The 17,747-nt window shown below is 48.8% G+C and overlaps 1 protein-coding gene across 4 annotated transcripts in view; it reads right to left on the bottom strand.

Moving 5' to 3' along the window:
* Positions 1 to 17,747, bottom strand: part of plxna4 (plexin A4) — a 641,164-nt gene that overhangs the window by 193,107 nt on the left and 430,310 nt on the right. For all 4 annotated transcript variants that reach the window (XM_080207652.1, XM_080207655.1, XM_080207653.1 and 1 more), the window contains exons 6-7: positions 15,402 to 15,525; positions 8,195 to 8,348 (exon numbers count right to left, since the gene is read on the bottom strand). In XM_080207652.1, coding sequence (XP_080063778.1) covers positions 8,195 to 8,348; positions 15,402 to 15,525 — 278 coding nt within the window. The remainder of the gene's footprint in view (positions 1 to 8,194; positions 8,349 to 15,401; positions 15,526 to 17,747) is intronic.

Raw genomic sequence — 17,747 nt, 5'->3', positions numbered from 1 at the left:
CGGAAAATTATCTCCATCCCCGAGCACGTGAGTGAGTCTGTCTGGCACGTCTCAGAGTCCAAAAGATTCTCGTTCCTGAAGTGGAACTGTGCAGACATCGTCAAAGAGGCTTTGTCGCTCATTTAGGGAAAGGAGAATGGCCACTCTTCTGTACCGCACACAAAGCCATCACATCCCATTTGCTGCCACTTTATGGAATAGAATCATAGAAAAGAATCATAGAATCCCTACAATGCAGAGAGAGGTCATTCTGCCCATCAATCCTGCACTGGCACCAATCCCACCCAGGCCCTATCCCCATAACCCCATGTATTTACCCTGCCAAACCCCCTGACAATAACAGGCAATTTAGCATGGCCAATCAACCCAACCCACACACCTTTAGACTGTGGGAGGAAACCAAAGCAGCCAGAGGAAACCCACACAGACACAGGGAGAACGTACAAACTCCACACAGACAGTGACCCAAGCCTGGAATCGAACCCGGGTTCCTGGCACTATGAGGCAGCAGTGCGAACCACTGTGCCACCACACCATCCAAAAGAAAATCTGAAAGAGATTTTAGCCAGGCATGGGAGCTCATTTACGTTTTAAAGTTTATTTGCTAGTGTCACAAGTAGGCTTACATTAACACCGCAATGAAGCTACTGTGAAAATCCCCCATCACCATACTCCGGTGCCTGTTTCGGTACACTGAGGGGGAATTTAGTACAGCCATTGCACCTAACCGGCATGTCTTTTGGACTGTGGGAGGAAGCTGGAGCACCCAGAGGAAATCCACGGGGACACGGAGAGAGCATACAGATTCCACACAGACAGTGACCCAAGCTGGAAATTGAACCTAGGTCCCGGGTGCTATGAGGCAGCAGTGCTAATCACTATGTCACCGAGGGGCCCCATGTCTGATGTAATTATCCTTACATCAGTTCTTCCCCTTATCTCTTCCCACCCCCTTGCTCCCCATCCCAGGCCATGTCAAACAATAATAATACATGTCTGCAGTGCTCTGCTGGAGAATTATAGTCTGCGCTATTTTAACTGGAAACTTCCAATAGATCCAGGATATCTCTTTTTCTTTAAGCTGGGGTGTTTCCAGCCAGCGTGCAGTGTTACAGAGATAAACAATAATATTGCAGTCACGTAACTGCTCGAATGGCGAGACAAACTGTAAAAATAAATTCTCTGAAGTTTGAACTGACTTTGTCAGATTTGTGTTAGACAAGAGTACGAAAGGGTCAAGAGTAAGGCTGGGCAATGGAGTTAAGATGCAGGTCAGACTCAATGTACCTGAATGACAGAACGGGCTCAAGGAGCTGAATGGCCTGCTCCTGCTCCTCTGTTCTTCAGAGTGAACATCACAGCCAAACCTAATCCTCATCCAACTCCCACATACCCAACGCTGAGGATCGATTGTCTTCCCTCCAGCAGCTAAGGGGCTCGGTCACAACTCTGCGCATGCCTGGAAAAGGCCATTCCACATGTCAATACTGGATATGATATATTCAGCACTGGATTGCACAGTGCACTGCGTGACTTCCATTCATTCTCTCCCAAGATAGTGAAATGATAAATTCATCAGAGTCTTCCCTCTTCTTCCAACTTACAAACTCTTCCAACCCAAGCTCAGTGTTGATCTATTGTGTCCAGCATTCACTCCCCATTCTTTCTTATTCTTCAAAGCCTTTTGGCCCTCCCTTATGCCTCTCATGTGGCAAGTTAACTGGTTAAGCCACCATAATCACTCTCATCTCTCCATTAGCAGATTGCACGTCGAAGCCCCGTGCCAGAGATTTGACTCCAGGCTGGCACCACAGGACAATATAGAGGGAAGGCAGCACCAGCAAAGGTGCCATCCTCAAAAATGAAACACCCCAACTTGTATCTTGAAAGTTACACGGCGCAGAGACGGAAAAGTGCCTTGGCCAAAATTCATCCTTCACCAACATTCGTCCCTCACTATAAGCCAGAATTAAATTATAAAACCAGGACTTGTAGATTGTGGCATCTTGCTGTGTGAAAAATGCTCTCTGTATTGTCATAGCATTGTGTTCCACTCTTATTGTGAGAGTGGTTTGAATGTTATAAGAATCTCTACAATTAAATCATTTTTTGGCTTCCAATGCAAAGGAACTGTTTGGGGTATCAAAATACCTGTATAACAAAGAATAATTACATTTTAAATCTCCAAAAGCTCCTCAAAGCACTCTCACACTGCCCTGAAGTGCAGGCACTGCTGCAATGTGGGAAATCATAGAACCATACACTGCAGAAGAGGCCCTTCGGCCCATCGAGTCTGTGCTAGCAATGCAGCAGGCAAATTGCACATGGCCAGGTTCCACAACAGAGATGCGAGAATGACCAGATAATCTGTTTTAGTAAACATTATTAAATCAATAACCAGTGGGGAGAATTCCCCGGCTCCTCAAATAATGCCGGGGAGGGCATATCACTTGGAAGTTTGTGGCTGGAATTTTCCCATCCTGCCCACAACTGGAATTCTAGCAGACGGGTAAAAAATTTGTTCATGGAATGTGGGCATCACTGGCTAGACCTGCATTTAGTGCCCATCCCTAATTGCCCTCAAGAAGATGGTGGTTGAGCTGCCTTCTTTAAGCACTGCAGACCCTGTGGTGTAGGTACACCCACAGTCATAGAATTATACAGCGCAGAAAAGGTCCTTAAACCCATCGAATCCACACCGACACATTAGAAACACCTGAACTCCCACCTTATCCCATTTGCCAACACTTGGCCCATAGCCTTGAATGTTATGATGTGCCAAGTGCTCATCCAGATTTTTTTTTTAAGGAATGTGAGGCATCCCGCTTCCCAGGCAGTGCATCCCAGACCGTCACCACCCTCTGGGTTTCCTCTCATCCCCCCTAAACCTCCCACCCCTCACATGGAACCTATGTCCCTTGACTGACCCTTCAATTAAGGAGAACAGTTGCTCCTTATCCACTCTGTCCATGTCTCTCATAATCTTGTACAGTGTCCATCGGGGTGATTCTCTCATCCCACTGTGCTAATTTATCAGTGCAGCAGCCAAGAGATTTCAGCAGATCCGGATTAGCACGATCTGTGCTGGGCGTCTGGCCCTGAGTGCTTCTGCCAGCATGAGATTTCTGGTGCCATCGCTCCACGCCAGCAATAGGCGTGCAGCTGCTTTAGGTATGTAGGAGGGGTGGGGAAGGATTGTAATACAATTTATATATGATTAGCGGGGTCCACTAACCTCTCCCATCCCACGAGGAGTCATTCACCCCAATGGAATTTAGAGTAGCTCCCCACCTTCGGGGAGCTGGCAGCCCGAACCCGCTGGAGTGAAAGAGGGAAATCGGGGTCCCCTAGAGGGTTGGGTGGGCGGGTGCCCCTGGCGCATTGGCAACAAGGCAGCGCCAGCCTCTGCCCCCTGGCACTGCCCAAGGGGCAAAGTGCCAATGCTCGTGACTGGAGTCGGACATGGGTGCCGGCCAGCGATCGGGCCTTGGAGGGGTGGGGGAGTTCGCAAGGTTGGCGAAGCAGGGATTGTGGGGCTAGCCTACGATTAGGAATCCAGCAGCGTGCATGCACAGATCTCGGCGTTGACATTTCAGCACATGTGCAGTGGCACACTCAATGCTATGTTGCCAGCCTCTCCAGCGGGCATAGGCCCCATGCATTGAATTTTAGCGAGATTCATGCTGAGGTGCTCTGCAGTTCACAGAACGTGGGAGATTCACTTTGAAAATCCCGCTGAAAAAAATATCAACGGGATTTACTCCAGTTTTCACATAAATTTGACAATTAGAATTTTTTGGGAGAATCCTCCCTGCTCCCTCCCCCTTCCCCCTCAACGTCTCTCATAAGTTAGGGAGTGAGTTCAAGGATTTTGACCCAGCGATAGTGAAGGAACAGTGATATATTTCAAAATCAGGATAGTGAGTGATTTGCAGGGGAACTTCCAGGTGGTGGTGTTCCCAATACATCTCTGCCCTTCTCCTTTGAGATGGGAAAGATCACAGACTTGGCAGGGAACAGTGGGAATGAGCAGAAATGATCCAGGGAAATTCTCAGCTTGGCCTGAACATTGATTGTCCAGTGAGGATCGAGGCAGCATTTTGTTTTAAATCTAAAGTATAAGTTTCTATAAGTACAGATATATATAAGTATAAGTACAGATCAGCCATGATCTTATTGAATGGCGGGGCAGGCTCGAAGGGCTAGATGGCCTACTCCTGCTCCTATTTCTTATGTTCTTATGTTTCTAAATTTATTGAAAATGCGCTGTTCAAGAACACCAAGATATTTCCCTGTTTAAGTGTGTCTATCCGACAATCATTTTTTCTATTTAATTAGTTTGAGTATTTATTTGTGCCTCTCTGTGTTTTTCAATGTAATTTTGACCTGCATTCAGCCTGCATCAGCTAGTCTGATAGCCACTTAATTTAAAATGTAATTAAAATATTGGCAGTCAGGGAGGCCTAGAAAATTAATATTATTTTTCCCATTAACAGTGATGAGGCAGTAAACAGCGAAGAGGAACCACATCAATTCGAATTACTTTGATTTCAGTAAATCAAAGTGTAACAAGGGAGGAGGGGGGCGCAGAGGATGCGTTTTGTGGTTTATTTCGGCGCAATTTGCCCAAAGTCAGTGTAACTGCAGAAAGCCTCGGTGAATTCTGAGCACAAATTGTGTCCAATGTCAATGGAACTTCTGCGGCCGATTGCACTAATCTCTTTAAACCTCCCCTCTGTTCCCACGCCAGGTTTAATTTATCACCATGGGCATAGTTACAGGTCTAAATATTAAGCTGGCTCCTCTGGACAAAACGGACGCTAATAGACACAATATAAACACTTTTGAATGCAATTCTCCTCTGATTTACTAAGAAATGAACCACTGTGTAGCCAGCAGCTCCAAAAAGGCTTTTTCAGATTCATTTTCAGTCATGGATTTCTCACAGGTGGCTGCGGTTAAAAACTTGTTTTTTGTGATCACCCCTTTTCAGTTGCACTAATCAAACTGCACCAGTTATCGCACTAAAATACATCAGAGAATGGCTTCCTTGATGTACTTAGAACATATTTAGAATGTTTCCCCATTTCATACTCAAATTGATTAGAGCAAGAACTTGGGGTCAGCACGGTGGTTAGCATTGCTGCCTCACAGCGCCAGGGACCCGGGTTCGATTCCCGGCTCGGGTCACTGTCTATGTGGAGTCTGCACACTCTCCCCGTGTCTGCATGGGTTTCCTCCGGGCGCTCCGGTTTCCTCCCACAGTCCGAAAGACATGCTGGTTAGGTGCTAAATTCTCCCTCAGTGTACCCGAACAGGCGCCGGAGTGTGGTGACTGGGGGGTTTTCACAATAACTTCATTGCAGTGTTAATGTAAGCCTACTTGTGACACTAATAAATAAACTTTAATCAAACTGCACCAGTTACCGCACGTCATTGAAGTAAAATCTGAAGAAAACATAGAACCGTACAGCCTAGTACAGGCCCTTTGGCCCTCGATGTTGTGCCCAGCTATGTCCAAACTCAAGCTCAAACTATCTCACTCCCTGTCATTCTGGTGTGCTCCATGTGCCTATCCAATAACCGCTTGAAAGTTCCTAAAGTGTCCAACTCTACTATCACAATAGGCAGTGCATTCCACACCCCAACCACTCTCTGAGTAAAGAAATATTTAGAATGCGGCCTGATTTCACACTCAGTATAAGTTTAAGCAGGAACCTGAGGGGAAAACCCTCAAAACAGATGCAATTTTCACCCAAATCCCAATTGTGCCCATTATGCAGTGTCCATAGCAATAGGTTCGTCTCAGTGCTTTCTCAAGGTAGTCTCCATGTTTAGGAACTAACCGGTTCTCTCCCAGAAGTCCATCTTTTAACAGGCAAGTGGTACCTGGTTATTAAAACTGACAATTTCAATCAGTGAGGCTGTTTAATGGTTTGTACATTCCAACTGCAGTGAAGTAACAGTCCCTGCCCCTTTGTCTCCACAAACCAGTGTTTCCAACAGGATCATTGGAGGGTTATTATCGAGAAATTGTTTTCTCTGGTGGGAGAATTCAGAACAAAGAGGGTCTCACCTTAAAACAATAGCCAAGCCCTTCCAGAATAAAATCAGAAACACATTATCCTCCAGAAAGGCTGGTGGAAATGTAGAACTCACTCCCAAAAGGGCAGAAGTCTATTAGAGCTTTCAAGCCAATGATTGATAACAATTTCAATGGTACCAAGATACGTGGAGCAAAGGCAAAGGGAGGCACGGCGGAGGGATTCAGGAAGTGAAGAGGCATTAAGAGGGATTCAGGGAGTGAGGAGGCACGGCGGAGGGATTCAGGGAGTGAGAAGGCAATGTGGAGTGTATCAGGGAGTGAGGAGGCATGGCGGAGGGATTCAGGGAGTAAAGAGGCATGGCGGAAGGATTCAGGGTGTAAGGAGGCATTAAGAGGGATTCAGGGTGTAAGGAGGCATTAAGAGGGATTCAGGGAGTGAGGAGGCATGGCGGAGGGATTCAGGGAGTGAAGAGGCATGGCGGAGGGATCCAGGGAACGAGGAGGCAATGTGGAGTGTATCGGGGAGTGAAGAGGCATGGCGGAGGGATTCAGGGTGTGAGGAGGCATGGCGGAGGGATTCAGGGAGTGAGGAGGCATGGCGGAGGGATTTGGAGTGTGAGGAGGCAATGTGGAGTGTATCAGGGAGTGAGGAGGCATGGCGGAGGGATTTGGAGTGTGAGGAGGCAATGTGGAGTGTATCAGGGAGTGAGGAGGCACGGCGGAGGGATTTGGAGTGTGAGGAGGCATGGTGGAGGGATTCAGGGAATGAATATCAGAGGACAGATACATAGCAACAGAAAGAATAGGCAACCAGAGATTGTCCCGAATCCGTGAAGATGAAGCAAATATAGGACTGAGAAAACAACTACCTTCAATCAACTTACAAATTCCCCTGGACTGAGCAGCAGCTTCAGAACCCAGGCCTGAGGCCCAGTCAGACATGGGAAGGACGGGTCAATATTCAGGCCACCATGTGCCAGGGTCAAGAAATTAGTCTGAACAACTCAGACACCCCCCCACCCCTCTGCCCCCACCTTCAATTCGGACCTCACAAAGGGAGCAGAGATATGGCTAACTAAAATCATCTTAACTATTGTAAAGTTAGTGTTTATTGATCAGTGCAGTACTCAGTCACATCAGTGCACACTTGAACTGTCAAACATAGTTTCAGCAGAGATTGATTTTTCGATTGGATCTAATGCAGGTTACTCCTCTGAACATCTTTTCTGATGGATCAGCCGACATCTCCAGGTACCAGTTTTCTCCCCATTTATTTTAATGGGCACAATTTGTTTTAAGTGCAATTTGCTTGTAAAGATTTCGGTAGGCAGCTGTATTTTCAATAACTCCTTCATCTCGTAATGACTCCTCAGTGAAAATCAAGAGGCTTGGAGCTGCGATACCTGTCTGTGACGACTGGAGCCCAGTCACAGAGCCCTGTGTAATACAGAACAGCCAGAAACTCGGGAGAAAGGCTCCCGTTTTGTACCCAAGTCTCCTGTACAGAGGCAAGTGACTGAAAAAAATTTGTAATCTTCCCGCAGCTTGCAAAATTCAAGCTAATATATTTATCTGTTTCGTTTTAGGTGGCCCGTGGCTTCAGCACAGTTATGTCAGGAAATTCCTCACGGTACCAAATGATGTATTTTAAAGTTTATTTATTTATTCATGTCAAAAGGAGGATTACACTAACACTGCAATGAAGTTACTGTGAAAATCCCTTCATCGTCAGACTTCTGGAGTACGTGCAGACTCCACACAGACAGTGACCCAAGCCGGGAATCAAACCCAGGTCCCTGGCGCTGTGAGGAATCGTAGGATCCCTACAATGCAGAAGAGGCCATTCAGCCCATCGAGTCTGCACCTTAATCAGGGAGTTCATACTCCAATACGCCAACCTCAATGGCCTGATTGAAGTCATTCCAGAAGATTTTTACAAGAAGCCACATCCAATTTCAGGAGTTGAGAAGCGAACATCGGTCAGATTAAATCTGAAACTTCCCAGTTGCTGCTCTGTGTGGCAGCTTTGTGTCTACAAACAACCCTGACTTGCAGTGACCCACTCATCACCAGAGGACCCAACTCCTAGGTCTCTCCCCCTCTGATGTCCGAACGGACACACTGCACCCTTCAGCTTCTACCTCTTACCTTTGTCCGTCAGGATTCGAGGCACCTCCTTCTCTGCTGGTGAAATGCACTGGATCACATTCCCTTTCACCAGGCCATCCATCTCGGCAAAGTCTTCAAAGGTGCAGTTGACACCCGCAGAGAGCTCAGGTACATTGTGAGCTTCCAGCACCAGCTGGGGGAAGGAAGTGAGAATCATAAAAGGGTCAAAAACTGCAGCAACTTTCAGTCAGAATATATTCCAACATGTAACACAACCAAACCTCTCATAGTTCCCAAATGTATCACATTTGCATTTCCCTTCAATCATGGAATCCATAGAATCTCTACACTGCAGAAAGAGGCCATTCGGCCCATTGACTCTGCACTGACTCTCTGGCAGAGTATCTTATCCAGGCCGGCCCACCCGCCTGCCCTATCCCCCCACAGCCCCACACATTTATCATGGCTAATCTACCTTAACCTACACATCTTGGACCACTAAGGGGCAATTTAGCATGGCCAATCCACCTAACCAGAGCAAGTTTGGACTGTGGGAGAAAACCGGAGCACACAGAGGAAACCCACGCAGACACGGAGAATGTGCAGATTCTGCACAGACAATGACCCAAGCCGGTAATCAAACCCAGGTCCCTGGCGCTGTGAGGCAACAGTGCTAACCAGTGTGCCATCATCTTCCCACCTTGACATGCCACAGGGTCCAGCCTGATCACATGGCCCACAGCATTCGCCCTCTTAAAGGGGCCACACCCTACCACAGATCTTTTACACCCACCCGAGAGGTCCGAAAGGGCCTCAGCTTAACATCTCATCCAGGAGTTGTCACCTCAGATAGTGCAGCATTCCCTCAGTGCTGCATCAGAGCATCAGGTGAGATTATGTGTTCTGGAGTGGGACTGACCAAGATGTGAGAATGTGGCTCACTGAGCCAGGGTCTGCAGAGTGTGGTTAGAGAACAAAAATACACAAACAGGAATTAAAGTTTAATTATCAGTGTCACAAGTAGACTTATATTAATACTGCAATGAAGTTACTGTGAAAATCCCCTAATCGCCACACTCCGGCGCCTGTTTGGGTACACCGAGGGAGAATATAGTATGGCCGATGCACCTAACCAGCACGTCTTTTGGACTGTGGGAGGAAACCGAAGCACTCGGAGGAAACCCACGTAGACACAGGGAGAATGTGCAAACTCCGCATAGACGGTGACCTGAGGGTGGAATCGAACCTGGGTCCCTGGTGTCGCGAGGCAGCAGTGCTATCCACTGAGCCGTCCTCATTAAACATGTCAAAACTGCAGTGCGGAAGTGGGAACTGCGAGAATTTCAGTGTCGATTTGGAAACAGAAGCGAACGCTTCATCGTTCCAGTTCTGGGCAGCAGCAGGATACTGGGTAACCATAGAAACGCCTCAGCTCAGAGGTTTAAAGTGGAGGCCTTGCCTCATGGAGCAAGCTCCGACACACAAACAGTTTCTGATTGTGGGGGGGGGGGGCAGTGACAATCCTGATCACCATGGACACCATCTTCCTCCCCGTGACATGGATGATTGACATCTCACTTCTAACACCTTTCATCTTTTCGTTAAAGCTCATCCGACGAGGATTGCTGGAACTGAGGAAGACAACAATTCCCATCTCATCACCTTCCTGGACCAGGGACAGTGCAGCCCGATCTCCCTCTGCTTTGCTCAGTAATAAACCTCAGAAGAACAGCCCGTTACCCTGATAAAATACTGCAGACGCTAGAATCGGAAACAAAAACAGAGAATGCTGGAAAGTCTCAGCAGGCCTGACATTATAGAATCATAGAAACCCTACAGTGCAGAAAAAGGCCATTCAGCCCATCGAGTCTCCACTGACCACAATCCCACCCAGGACCTACCCTCTTATCCCTACATATTTACCTGCTAATCCCTCTAACCTACACATCTCAGGACACTAAGTGGCAATTTTAGCATGGCCAATCAACCTAACCCGCACATCTTTGGAGTGTGGGAGGAAACCGGAGCACCCAGAGGAAACCCACGCAGACACAAGGAGAATGTGCAAACTCCACACAGACAGTGACCCGAGCCGGGAATCGGACCCAGGTCCGTGGAGCTGTGGAGCAGCACTGCTAACCACTGTGCCACCGTGCCGCCCTGTGCGTCTGTGGGGGGAGAATAGAGCCAACGTCTGGATGACCCTGCGTTAGAGCTGAAGCCAAAGAAAATCAGGTAAGATTTACACTGTGAGGGGGAGGGGGGTTGTGTAACTGACCAAGATGTCATGGAGAAAAAGACAAAGAGAATGTAAATGGTGGCGATAAAGATGAGGAGAATGCTAAAAGCATCCATTCAGAGATCAGAATGTGTAAATGGCTGAACAAAACTCTGCCGAACTTTAGCTCTGACGAAGGGTCATCCTAACTCCGAACATTGGCTCGATTCTCTCTCCACAGATGCTGTCAGACTAGCTGAGATTTTCCACCATTTTCTATTCTTGGTCCATGCTCTGTGATAGGTCCCTTTGCCTTTTAAATTCCCCACGCCAGCTTCTGAATAAGAAAACCAATCACTGGCAAATCTGGTATTTGTGCTCAAGGAACAACAACAACAACCTGCATTTGTACAGCGCCTTCAACATTGTAAGGTGCCTCAAAGGAGTTTTACCAAACATGATTGGACGATAAGGAGTGCAAGGTGATAGTAAGGCTGGTTACAAAGAGCTGGCTGAAAGAGCATCCTAAAAGGAGGAGACAGAGGCTTAAGGAGGTAGTTCCAGAGCGTAGAGTGAAAGCAGCCAAAAGCCACCGAAGACACTAGATCGAGGCAGCCCACCTATGGGGAGGTGTGACATTGCGGTATCGTTACTGGACTAGTAATCCAGAGACCCAGAACAAAATCTGTGGCCACGGCAGATGGTGAAATTTGAATTCAATTAAAAAAACCTGGAACTTAGAATCTGATGACCATGAAACCATTGCCAATTGTTGTCAGAAAAACCCATCTGATTCACTAATGTCCTTTGGAGAAAGAAATCTGCCGTCCTTTCCTGGTCTGGCCATATGACTCCAGAGCCACAGCAATGTGGTTGACTCTCAAATATCCTCTGAAATGGAGGGCAGTTTCGGAGGGGCAACTAACGTTGGCCCAGATAGCGATGCCCATTGACAGAGATTTACATCTTATCTGTCTGGGCTGGTAACCCAGGTCCTAGACTTCAAAGACCAGTGTCCCTGACCCTCAGAGACACCTAATTGCTCACCTTCTTCACAAAAAAATGGTAAACCTCTCAAAGCAGAAATGCTCAGTTGGGTACAAGTCAGGATGTTACGGCCTTGATCAAGTCAACTCACATCTCAGCTCTGAGTCCCAACCTCTTGCCAAACGGCAGTTGTCATTTAATGCCAGGGATGGTGTACATAACTAAAACTAAAGACGGCAATTTTAAAGTATATTCCTCAGAGCACAGTGGTTAGCACTGTTGCCTCACAGGGACCTGGGTCCAATTCTCGGCTTGGACGACTGCCTGTGCAGAGGATGCACATCCTCCCAGTGTCTGCATGGGTTTCCTCCGGGTGCTTCGGTTCCCTCCCACAGTCCGAAAGATGTGCTGGTTAGGTACTCTAAATTCTCACTCACTGTACCCAAACAGGCAACGGAGTGTAGCGAGTAGGGGATTTTCATTTCATTGCGGTGTTAATGTAAGCTTACTTTTGACACTCATAAGTAAATTTTGAACTCCAGAAGCTTTCAAGACGTTATTCCAGAACATTCTCGGTGTCACAACACATTCTCAGAGAGCGTCTTCCCTCGGAGGACCTCGCAAGGGGGCAACGCAAACGAAATCCCTTCCTATTTTGGATATTACACCTTTGTGGGGGGAGTGGGGGAAGAAAGCCCTCGCCTATGGGCACACACAAAATTTCAGGCTGATTTTCTGAAGAGACACACTCAGGTGCAAAGACCTTTCCTTCTCCCGTTCTGACATCCCTAAACACCCTTGTGTGTCCTGACAGTCTTTTTAAAAAAAAAATCAGAAAGTGTGGCTTGAATTCTTGGCCACAAAATAATAACCTGTCGCTTACAATTTCCACTCCAAATTGGAGCTTTTTTTTTTCCTAGGCCCCAAATTACATTTCAGAGCAAGTGATGTTGGCAGGCTGAGCTGGAAAATAATTTGCTGTTGGAATACAAAACCTGTCATTTTTTATCAGCAAATGGAAGTTGGCAAGGTGTAATTTCATAACCTATGTTTTAAAATAATACACTTTCGTTTTTTCCATTTCCTACTGAAATTACATATAGCTCGATATCAGGTCCGGTGAATTACACGGTCAGCCAATGGGCGCTCTCTCACTTTCGATCTGCTCTCCGATATCCCCGTCCCAAACTCCCCGTCCTGCCCATTCACCCGCCAGCAACTCCCCTCCTCTCGGGTACTTCAAACACCGGGGCGTCCCAGTGGCACAGTGACTACCACTGCTGCCTCGCAGCGCCAGGGACCCGGGTTCGGTTCCTAATTTGGGTCACTGTCTGTGCAGAGTCTGCATATTCTCCCCTGTGTCTGTGTGGGGTTTCCTCCGGGTGCTCCAGTTTCCTCCCACTATCCGAATGACGTGCTGGTTAGGTGCTTAGCCATGCTAAATTCTCCCTCAGTCTACCCAGACAGGCACTGGAGCGTGGCGACTAGGGATTTTCACAGTAGCTTCATTGCAGTGTGAATGCAAGCCTACTTGTGACACTAATAAATAAACTTTAAACTTTAAACAGAGGGGGTACACAGGCACGCGACCATCTGTAATAAATATCCTGTCTAATCGAGTCTGAAAGGCAGCTTTGGTAATAATGGGAGTACAGAATTCCTCTCAAATGGAATAATAGCAAAGGAATGAAGCCTCCATAGACTGAGTGTCGAATGCTACCTCACAGCAATTTAAAGATATGCAGTGTTACAACTCAAACACGGGAATAATTGGTTTGCTCTCAACTAGGGTAATTTGACAGAGTGCAAGCAGACGGGTTTAACACGGGCCAGGGTTTTGCTGAGTTCAGCAATGGACTGACAGAGGCGATAGGACTACTCCCCACTGGACTGAGGGGCACGGAGAGGGGAGTTAGTGAGCAGCTCTACACACACCAGCGATTCCTCAGCAGACAGTGGAGCTGGAGGAGGAATCATAGAAACCCTACAGTGCAGAAAGAGGCCATTTCACCCATCGAGTCTGCACCGACCACAATCCCACCCAGGCCCTACCCCCATATCCCTACACATTTACCCACTAATCCCTCTAACCTATGCATCTCAGGACATTAAGGGGCAATTTTAGCATGGCCATTCAACCTAACCCCCACATCTTTGGACTGTGAGAGGAAACTGGAGCACCCGGAGGAAACCCACGCCAACACAGGGAGAACATGCAAACTCCACACAGACAGTGACCCAAGCCGGGAATTGAACCCAGGTTCCTGGAGCCGTGAAGCAGCAGTGCTAGCCACTGTGCCACCGTAACGCCCATGAGAAGAGGAGGAGGAGAAGAGATGGAGGAGGGGAGAAAGGAGGGGGTTGGGAGGGGGGTGGGAGGAAGGAAGACGGGAGGGGGGAGGGAGAGGGAAGGAGGGGGATGGAAGTGGAAGGGGGGAGGGAGAGAGAGGGAATGGGAGGGGAGGGAGAGGGGGGAAAGGAGGAGGGAGGGGGAGAGAGGGGGACGGAGTGGGAGGGGGAGAGGAGGGAGCAGGGAGGAGAAGGAGGGGGATGGTAGGAGGAGGGGGGAGGGTATGGGAGGGAGGAGATAGGAGAGAGGGGGAATTGGAGGGAGGGGAGGGGGGAAGGGGTGGGAGGGAAGGGAGAGGATGGTAAGGAGGGAGAGGGCAAGGAGGGAGTGAGAGGGAGGAGAGGAGAAAGGGGAAGGGAAGGGGAGGGGAATGGATAAGAGGGAGTGGGAATGGGAGGGAGTGGAAGTGGAAAGGGCAGGGGAGGGAGGGAGGGGGCAGGGGAGGGAGGGGAGGGAGCGAGAGGGAGGAGGAGGGGGGAGGGAGAGGGATGTGGAGGGGAGGGGGAGGGAAGGAAGTTGGAGGGAGAGGAGGGAGGGAGTGGAAGGACAAGGGAGGGAGGAGTGGGGAGGGGGAGGGAGGGGAGATGGGAGGGAGAGGGACAGGAGGGGGGAGGGAAGGGAGTTGGAGAGAGAGGGGAAGGAGAGGAGGGAGGGAGTGGAAGGGCAAGGGAGGGAGGGGAGAGGGGAGGGGAGAGGGAGGGAGGCGGAGGGGAGGGGAGAGGGAGGGAGGGGGAGGGGAGGGGAGAGGGAGGGAGGGGGAGGGGATGGAAGACTGAGGGAAGAGGGAATGGGGTGGAGAGAGGGAGAGGGAGAGGGAATGGAGGGAGTCAGAGGGGAAGGGGTGGGAGGAGAGGGAGGGAGGGGAGGGGGAGAAAGAGGGGAGAGAAAGAGAGTGAGTGAGGGAGGGGACAGAGAGGGAGTGAGAAAGGGGACAGAGAGGGAGTGAGAAAGGGGAGAGAGAGGGAGTTGGAAAGGGGAGAGAGAGGGAGTTGGAAAGGGGAGAGACATGGAGGGGAGAGAGAGGGAGGGAGGGAGACAATGAGAGGGAGGGAGGGGAGAGAGAGAGGGAGGGAGGGAAGACAGAGAGAGGGAGGGATGAGAGAGAGAGGGAGGGATGAGAGAGAGAGGAAGGGAGAGGGAGGGAGAGAGGGAGGGAGAAGGGAGGGGAGAAATAATTCAGTGAAAAGGGGAAGAAGTTCCAGCTACTGCTGGGCAACATGAAGGATCCCATGGTATCACTTAAGAAGAACACAGGAATTATCCAGCATGTCCTGAGGCCAACATTTATCCTTTAACTAACACCTCGACAGAGTATGTCGTGACAATCACATTGCTGACTGTGGGAATTTGCTGTTCTGCCATATTCCCTGTATTACAGCAGTGAGTTACTCTTCAAGGAAGATAATCAAGCACCTTGGGGTAAATGTTCTGACTGCCACTGACAGGCTTCCATTCTGTTTGCAATTTCTGACGCCAGGCACCATCCGAGTGAATCCACATTGGAAACGTTCCCTCACCTCAACATCACTCCTGCTCCTAAAACAACAAAGTCCACCTGCCCAACCCCCATCACCTAAAACCCGCCACACATTTCAGAAACATTTTTCCAAGGAATACAGCAAAGGCGGAGCACTAAAGAAAGGAGCTCTTTCCGATTCCCTCAGGAATGGCAGAGGGAGTGAGGAACTCACCGGAACGCGGTACTGTGACACGGAGATGTTGCTCGGGCTGACGGTGAGACTGACGCACTGCTTGATGTCGGACGCAAACCTCCGGAGCTCAGTGTGACGCTTGCATTTATCTTTCCGTGTGCACCTGAAACAAAGAGAGGCCCAGGTGAGAGAAGTGGGATTGAGTTAGGGAAGATAGCAGATCACAAGCCTGAGCCCACATCCATCCCAAGTTCAGGAATCCACAGTCAGCCTCGAACCCTGTGTTAAACAGTGAGGAAAGCAATGAGGTTGAATTCGTGGAACCATCACAATAAAGTAATACCCATTGGCCAAGACAAACCCCTTCTCTCGAGAGTCAACCTCAGTTCATCAAACTTGTTTCAGTAAAGAAAGCAAGACTTGCTCTTACATTGCACATTGATCAAATCTCTCAACAACAGTAACGTAAATTTATATAGCCCCTTTCATAAGGTCAAATGCCCCATCGTTACACAGAACTGCTAGCGAACAAAACTTGACACCAGGACACTCAGGGGATGTTAAAGCAAAGATTAGTCAGAGATGGGTTTCAAGAAGAAGCATAAAGGAAAAACATGGGTGGCACAGTGATTAGCACTGCTGCTGCACAGCGTCAGGGGCCCGGGTTCAATTCCCGCCTGGGGTTATTGTCTGTGTGGAGTCTGCACATTCTCCCCGTGTCTGCGTGGGTTTCCTCTGGGTGCTCGGGGTTTTCTCTGGGTGCTCCGGTTTCCTCTCACACTCCAAAGATGTGCAGGTTAGTTTGATTGGCCACGCTAAATTGCCCGTTAGTGTCGGGGGAATTAGCAGGGTAAATATGTGGGGTTACAGGGATGGGGTATGGGTGGGATTGTGGTCGGTGCAGGCTCGATGGGCCAAATGGCCTCCTTCTGCACTGTAGGGATTGTATGATGAGGTAGAGAGATGGAGAGTGTTAGACTGGGAATTCCTGGAATGAGGAAGGGGCAAAGAGACCAGCATTCCCATTCCCAGATGAAGGGTAATAGGAGTTTGGGAATCTCTTCCACAAACGGTACTCGGCACAAGATCAATTGTTCCTTTGAAATTTGTGATGGATAGGCTTTTGTTAACCCAAAGTATTAGGGGATTTAGGGCAAAGACAGGTCGTGGAATTAGGCTGCAGATCAGCCATTTTTTTCAGTGAATGGCGGTAGAACATGTCAGCAGTGTTAACCAGGCGGCACAGTGGTTAGCACTGCTGCCTCAGCGCCAGGGACCTGGGTTCGATTCCCAGCTTGGGTGACTGTCTGTGCAAACCCTGTGTCTACGTGGGTTTACTCCGGGTGCTCCAGTTTTATTCCCCACAGTCCAAACATGTGCAGGTTAGGTGGATTAGCCATGCTAAATTGCCCCTTAGTGTCAGGGGGACGAGCTAGGATAAATGCATGGGGTTATGAGGATAGGGCCTGGGTGGGATTGTGGTCAGTGCAGACTCAGTGGGCCGAATGGCCTTCTTTTGCACTGTAGGGATTCAATGATTCTAAATAGTCCACGATTAGTTTGATTAGTCACAAACACTATGATCACTGCGCAATCTACCTGCACAATTTTTTCCTCGGATGGAGAAAGCTAGCACGAGGGGGCATGGCTTTAAATTAAGGGGGGGTAGTTATAGGACGGACGTCAGGGGTAGGTTCTTTACCCAGAGGGTGGTGAGGGATTGGAATGCCCTGCCTGCTGCAGTTGTAAATGCGCCTAGTTTGGGGGCGTTTAAGAGATCCGTGGATAGGTTTATGGACGAAAAGGGATTGGTTTAGATTAGTGGGTCATTGTTTTTTAACTGGTCGGCGCAACATCGTGGGCCGAAGGGCCTGTTCTGCGCTGTAATGTTCTATGTTCTAGTTGCAGTAGGAGTCTGTGCTCTTGAAGTCTACTGGAGGATGGAGCACTCTGAAGGAGAGAGGGAAAATCTGACTGGGGAACAAGGAGGAGAAACAAAATGTTGCTTTAGTTTCAGAGACGCAAGTGTTTGAAAACCAGAGGGACCCATCACACAAGTGTCAGCATCTGAAGAAAAGGATTCCGAGGTAGAGAATTCTCCTGGGTGCAGTAAAAAGTACATTTGTACCACCATTAGCCTATCTCCACAATACAATCAGGGAGACAAAATTCCTTTTTAAGTGAAACTACTTTCCCATTATCACTGCATGAGGGAATCTAATCTTGATTGAACGCAGTGCTCGCGTAGTGTGTATGAGCCTTTTACTCCCACACTGCCGATCAGATCCGCCTCATTGGTTTCGGTTGCATCTTGCAAGGTGTTGGATCCAGGCTGAGGGGACACTATCACCCTGTTTGACGGGTAGGGGAAGGGATGAATTCTTT

Source organism: Carcharhinus amblyrhynchos, chromosome 19 (genome assembly GCF_965287045.1).
Source record: "Carcharhinus amblyrhynchos chromosome 19, sCarAmb.v2.hapA, whole genome shotgun sequence".
Classification (NCBI taxonomy): domain Eukaryota; kingdom Metazoa; phylum Chordata; class Chondrichthyes; order Carcharhiniformes; family Carcharhinidae; genus Carcharhinus; species Carcharhinus amblyrhynchos.
The sequence above is the reverse complement of the archived record's forward strand: the minus strand, read 5'-3'. Positions and strand labels throughout refer to the sequence as shown.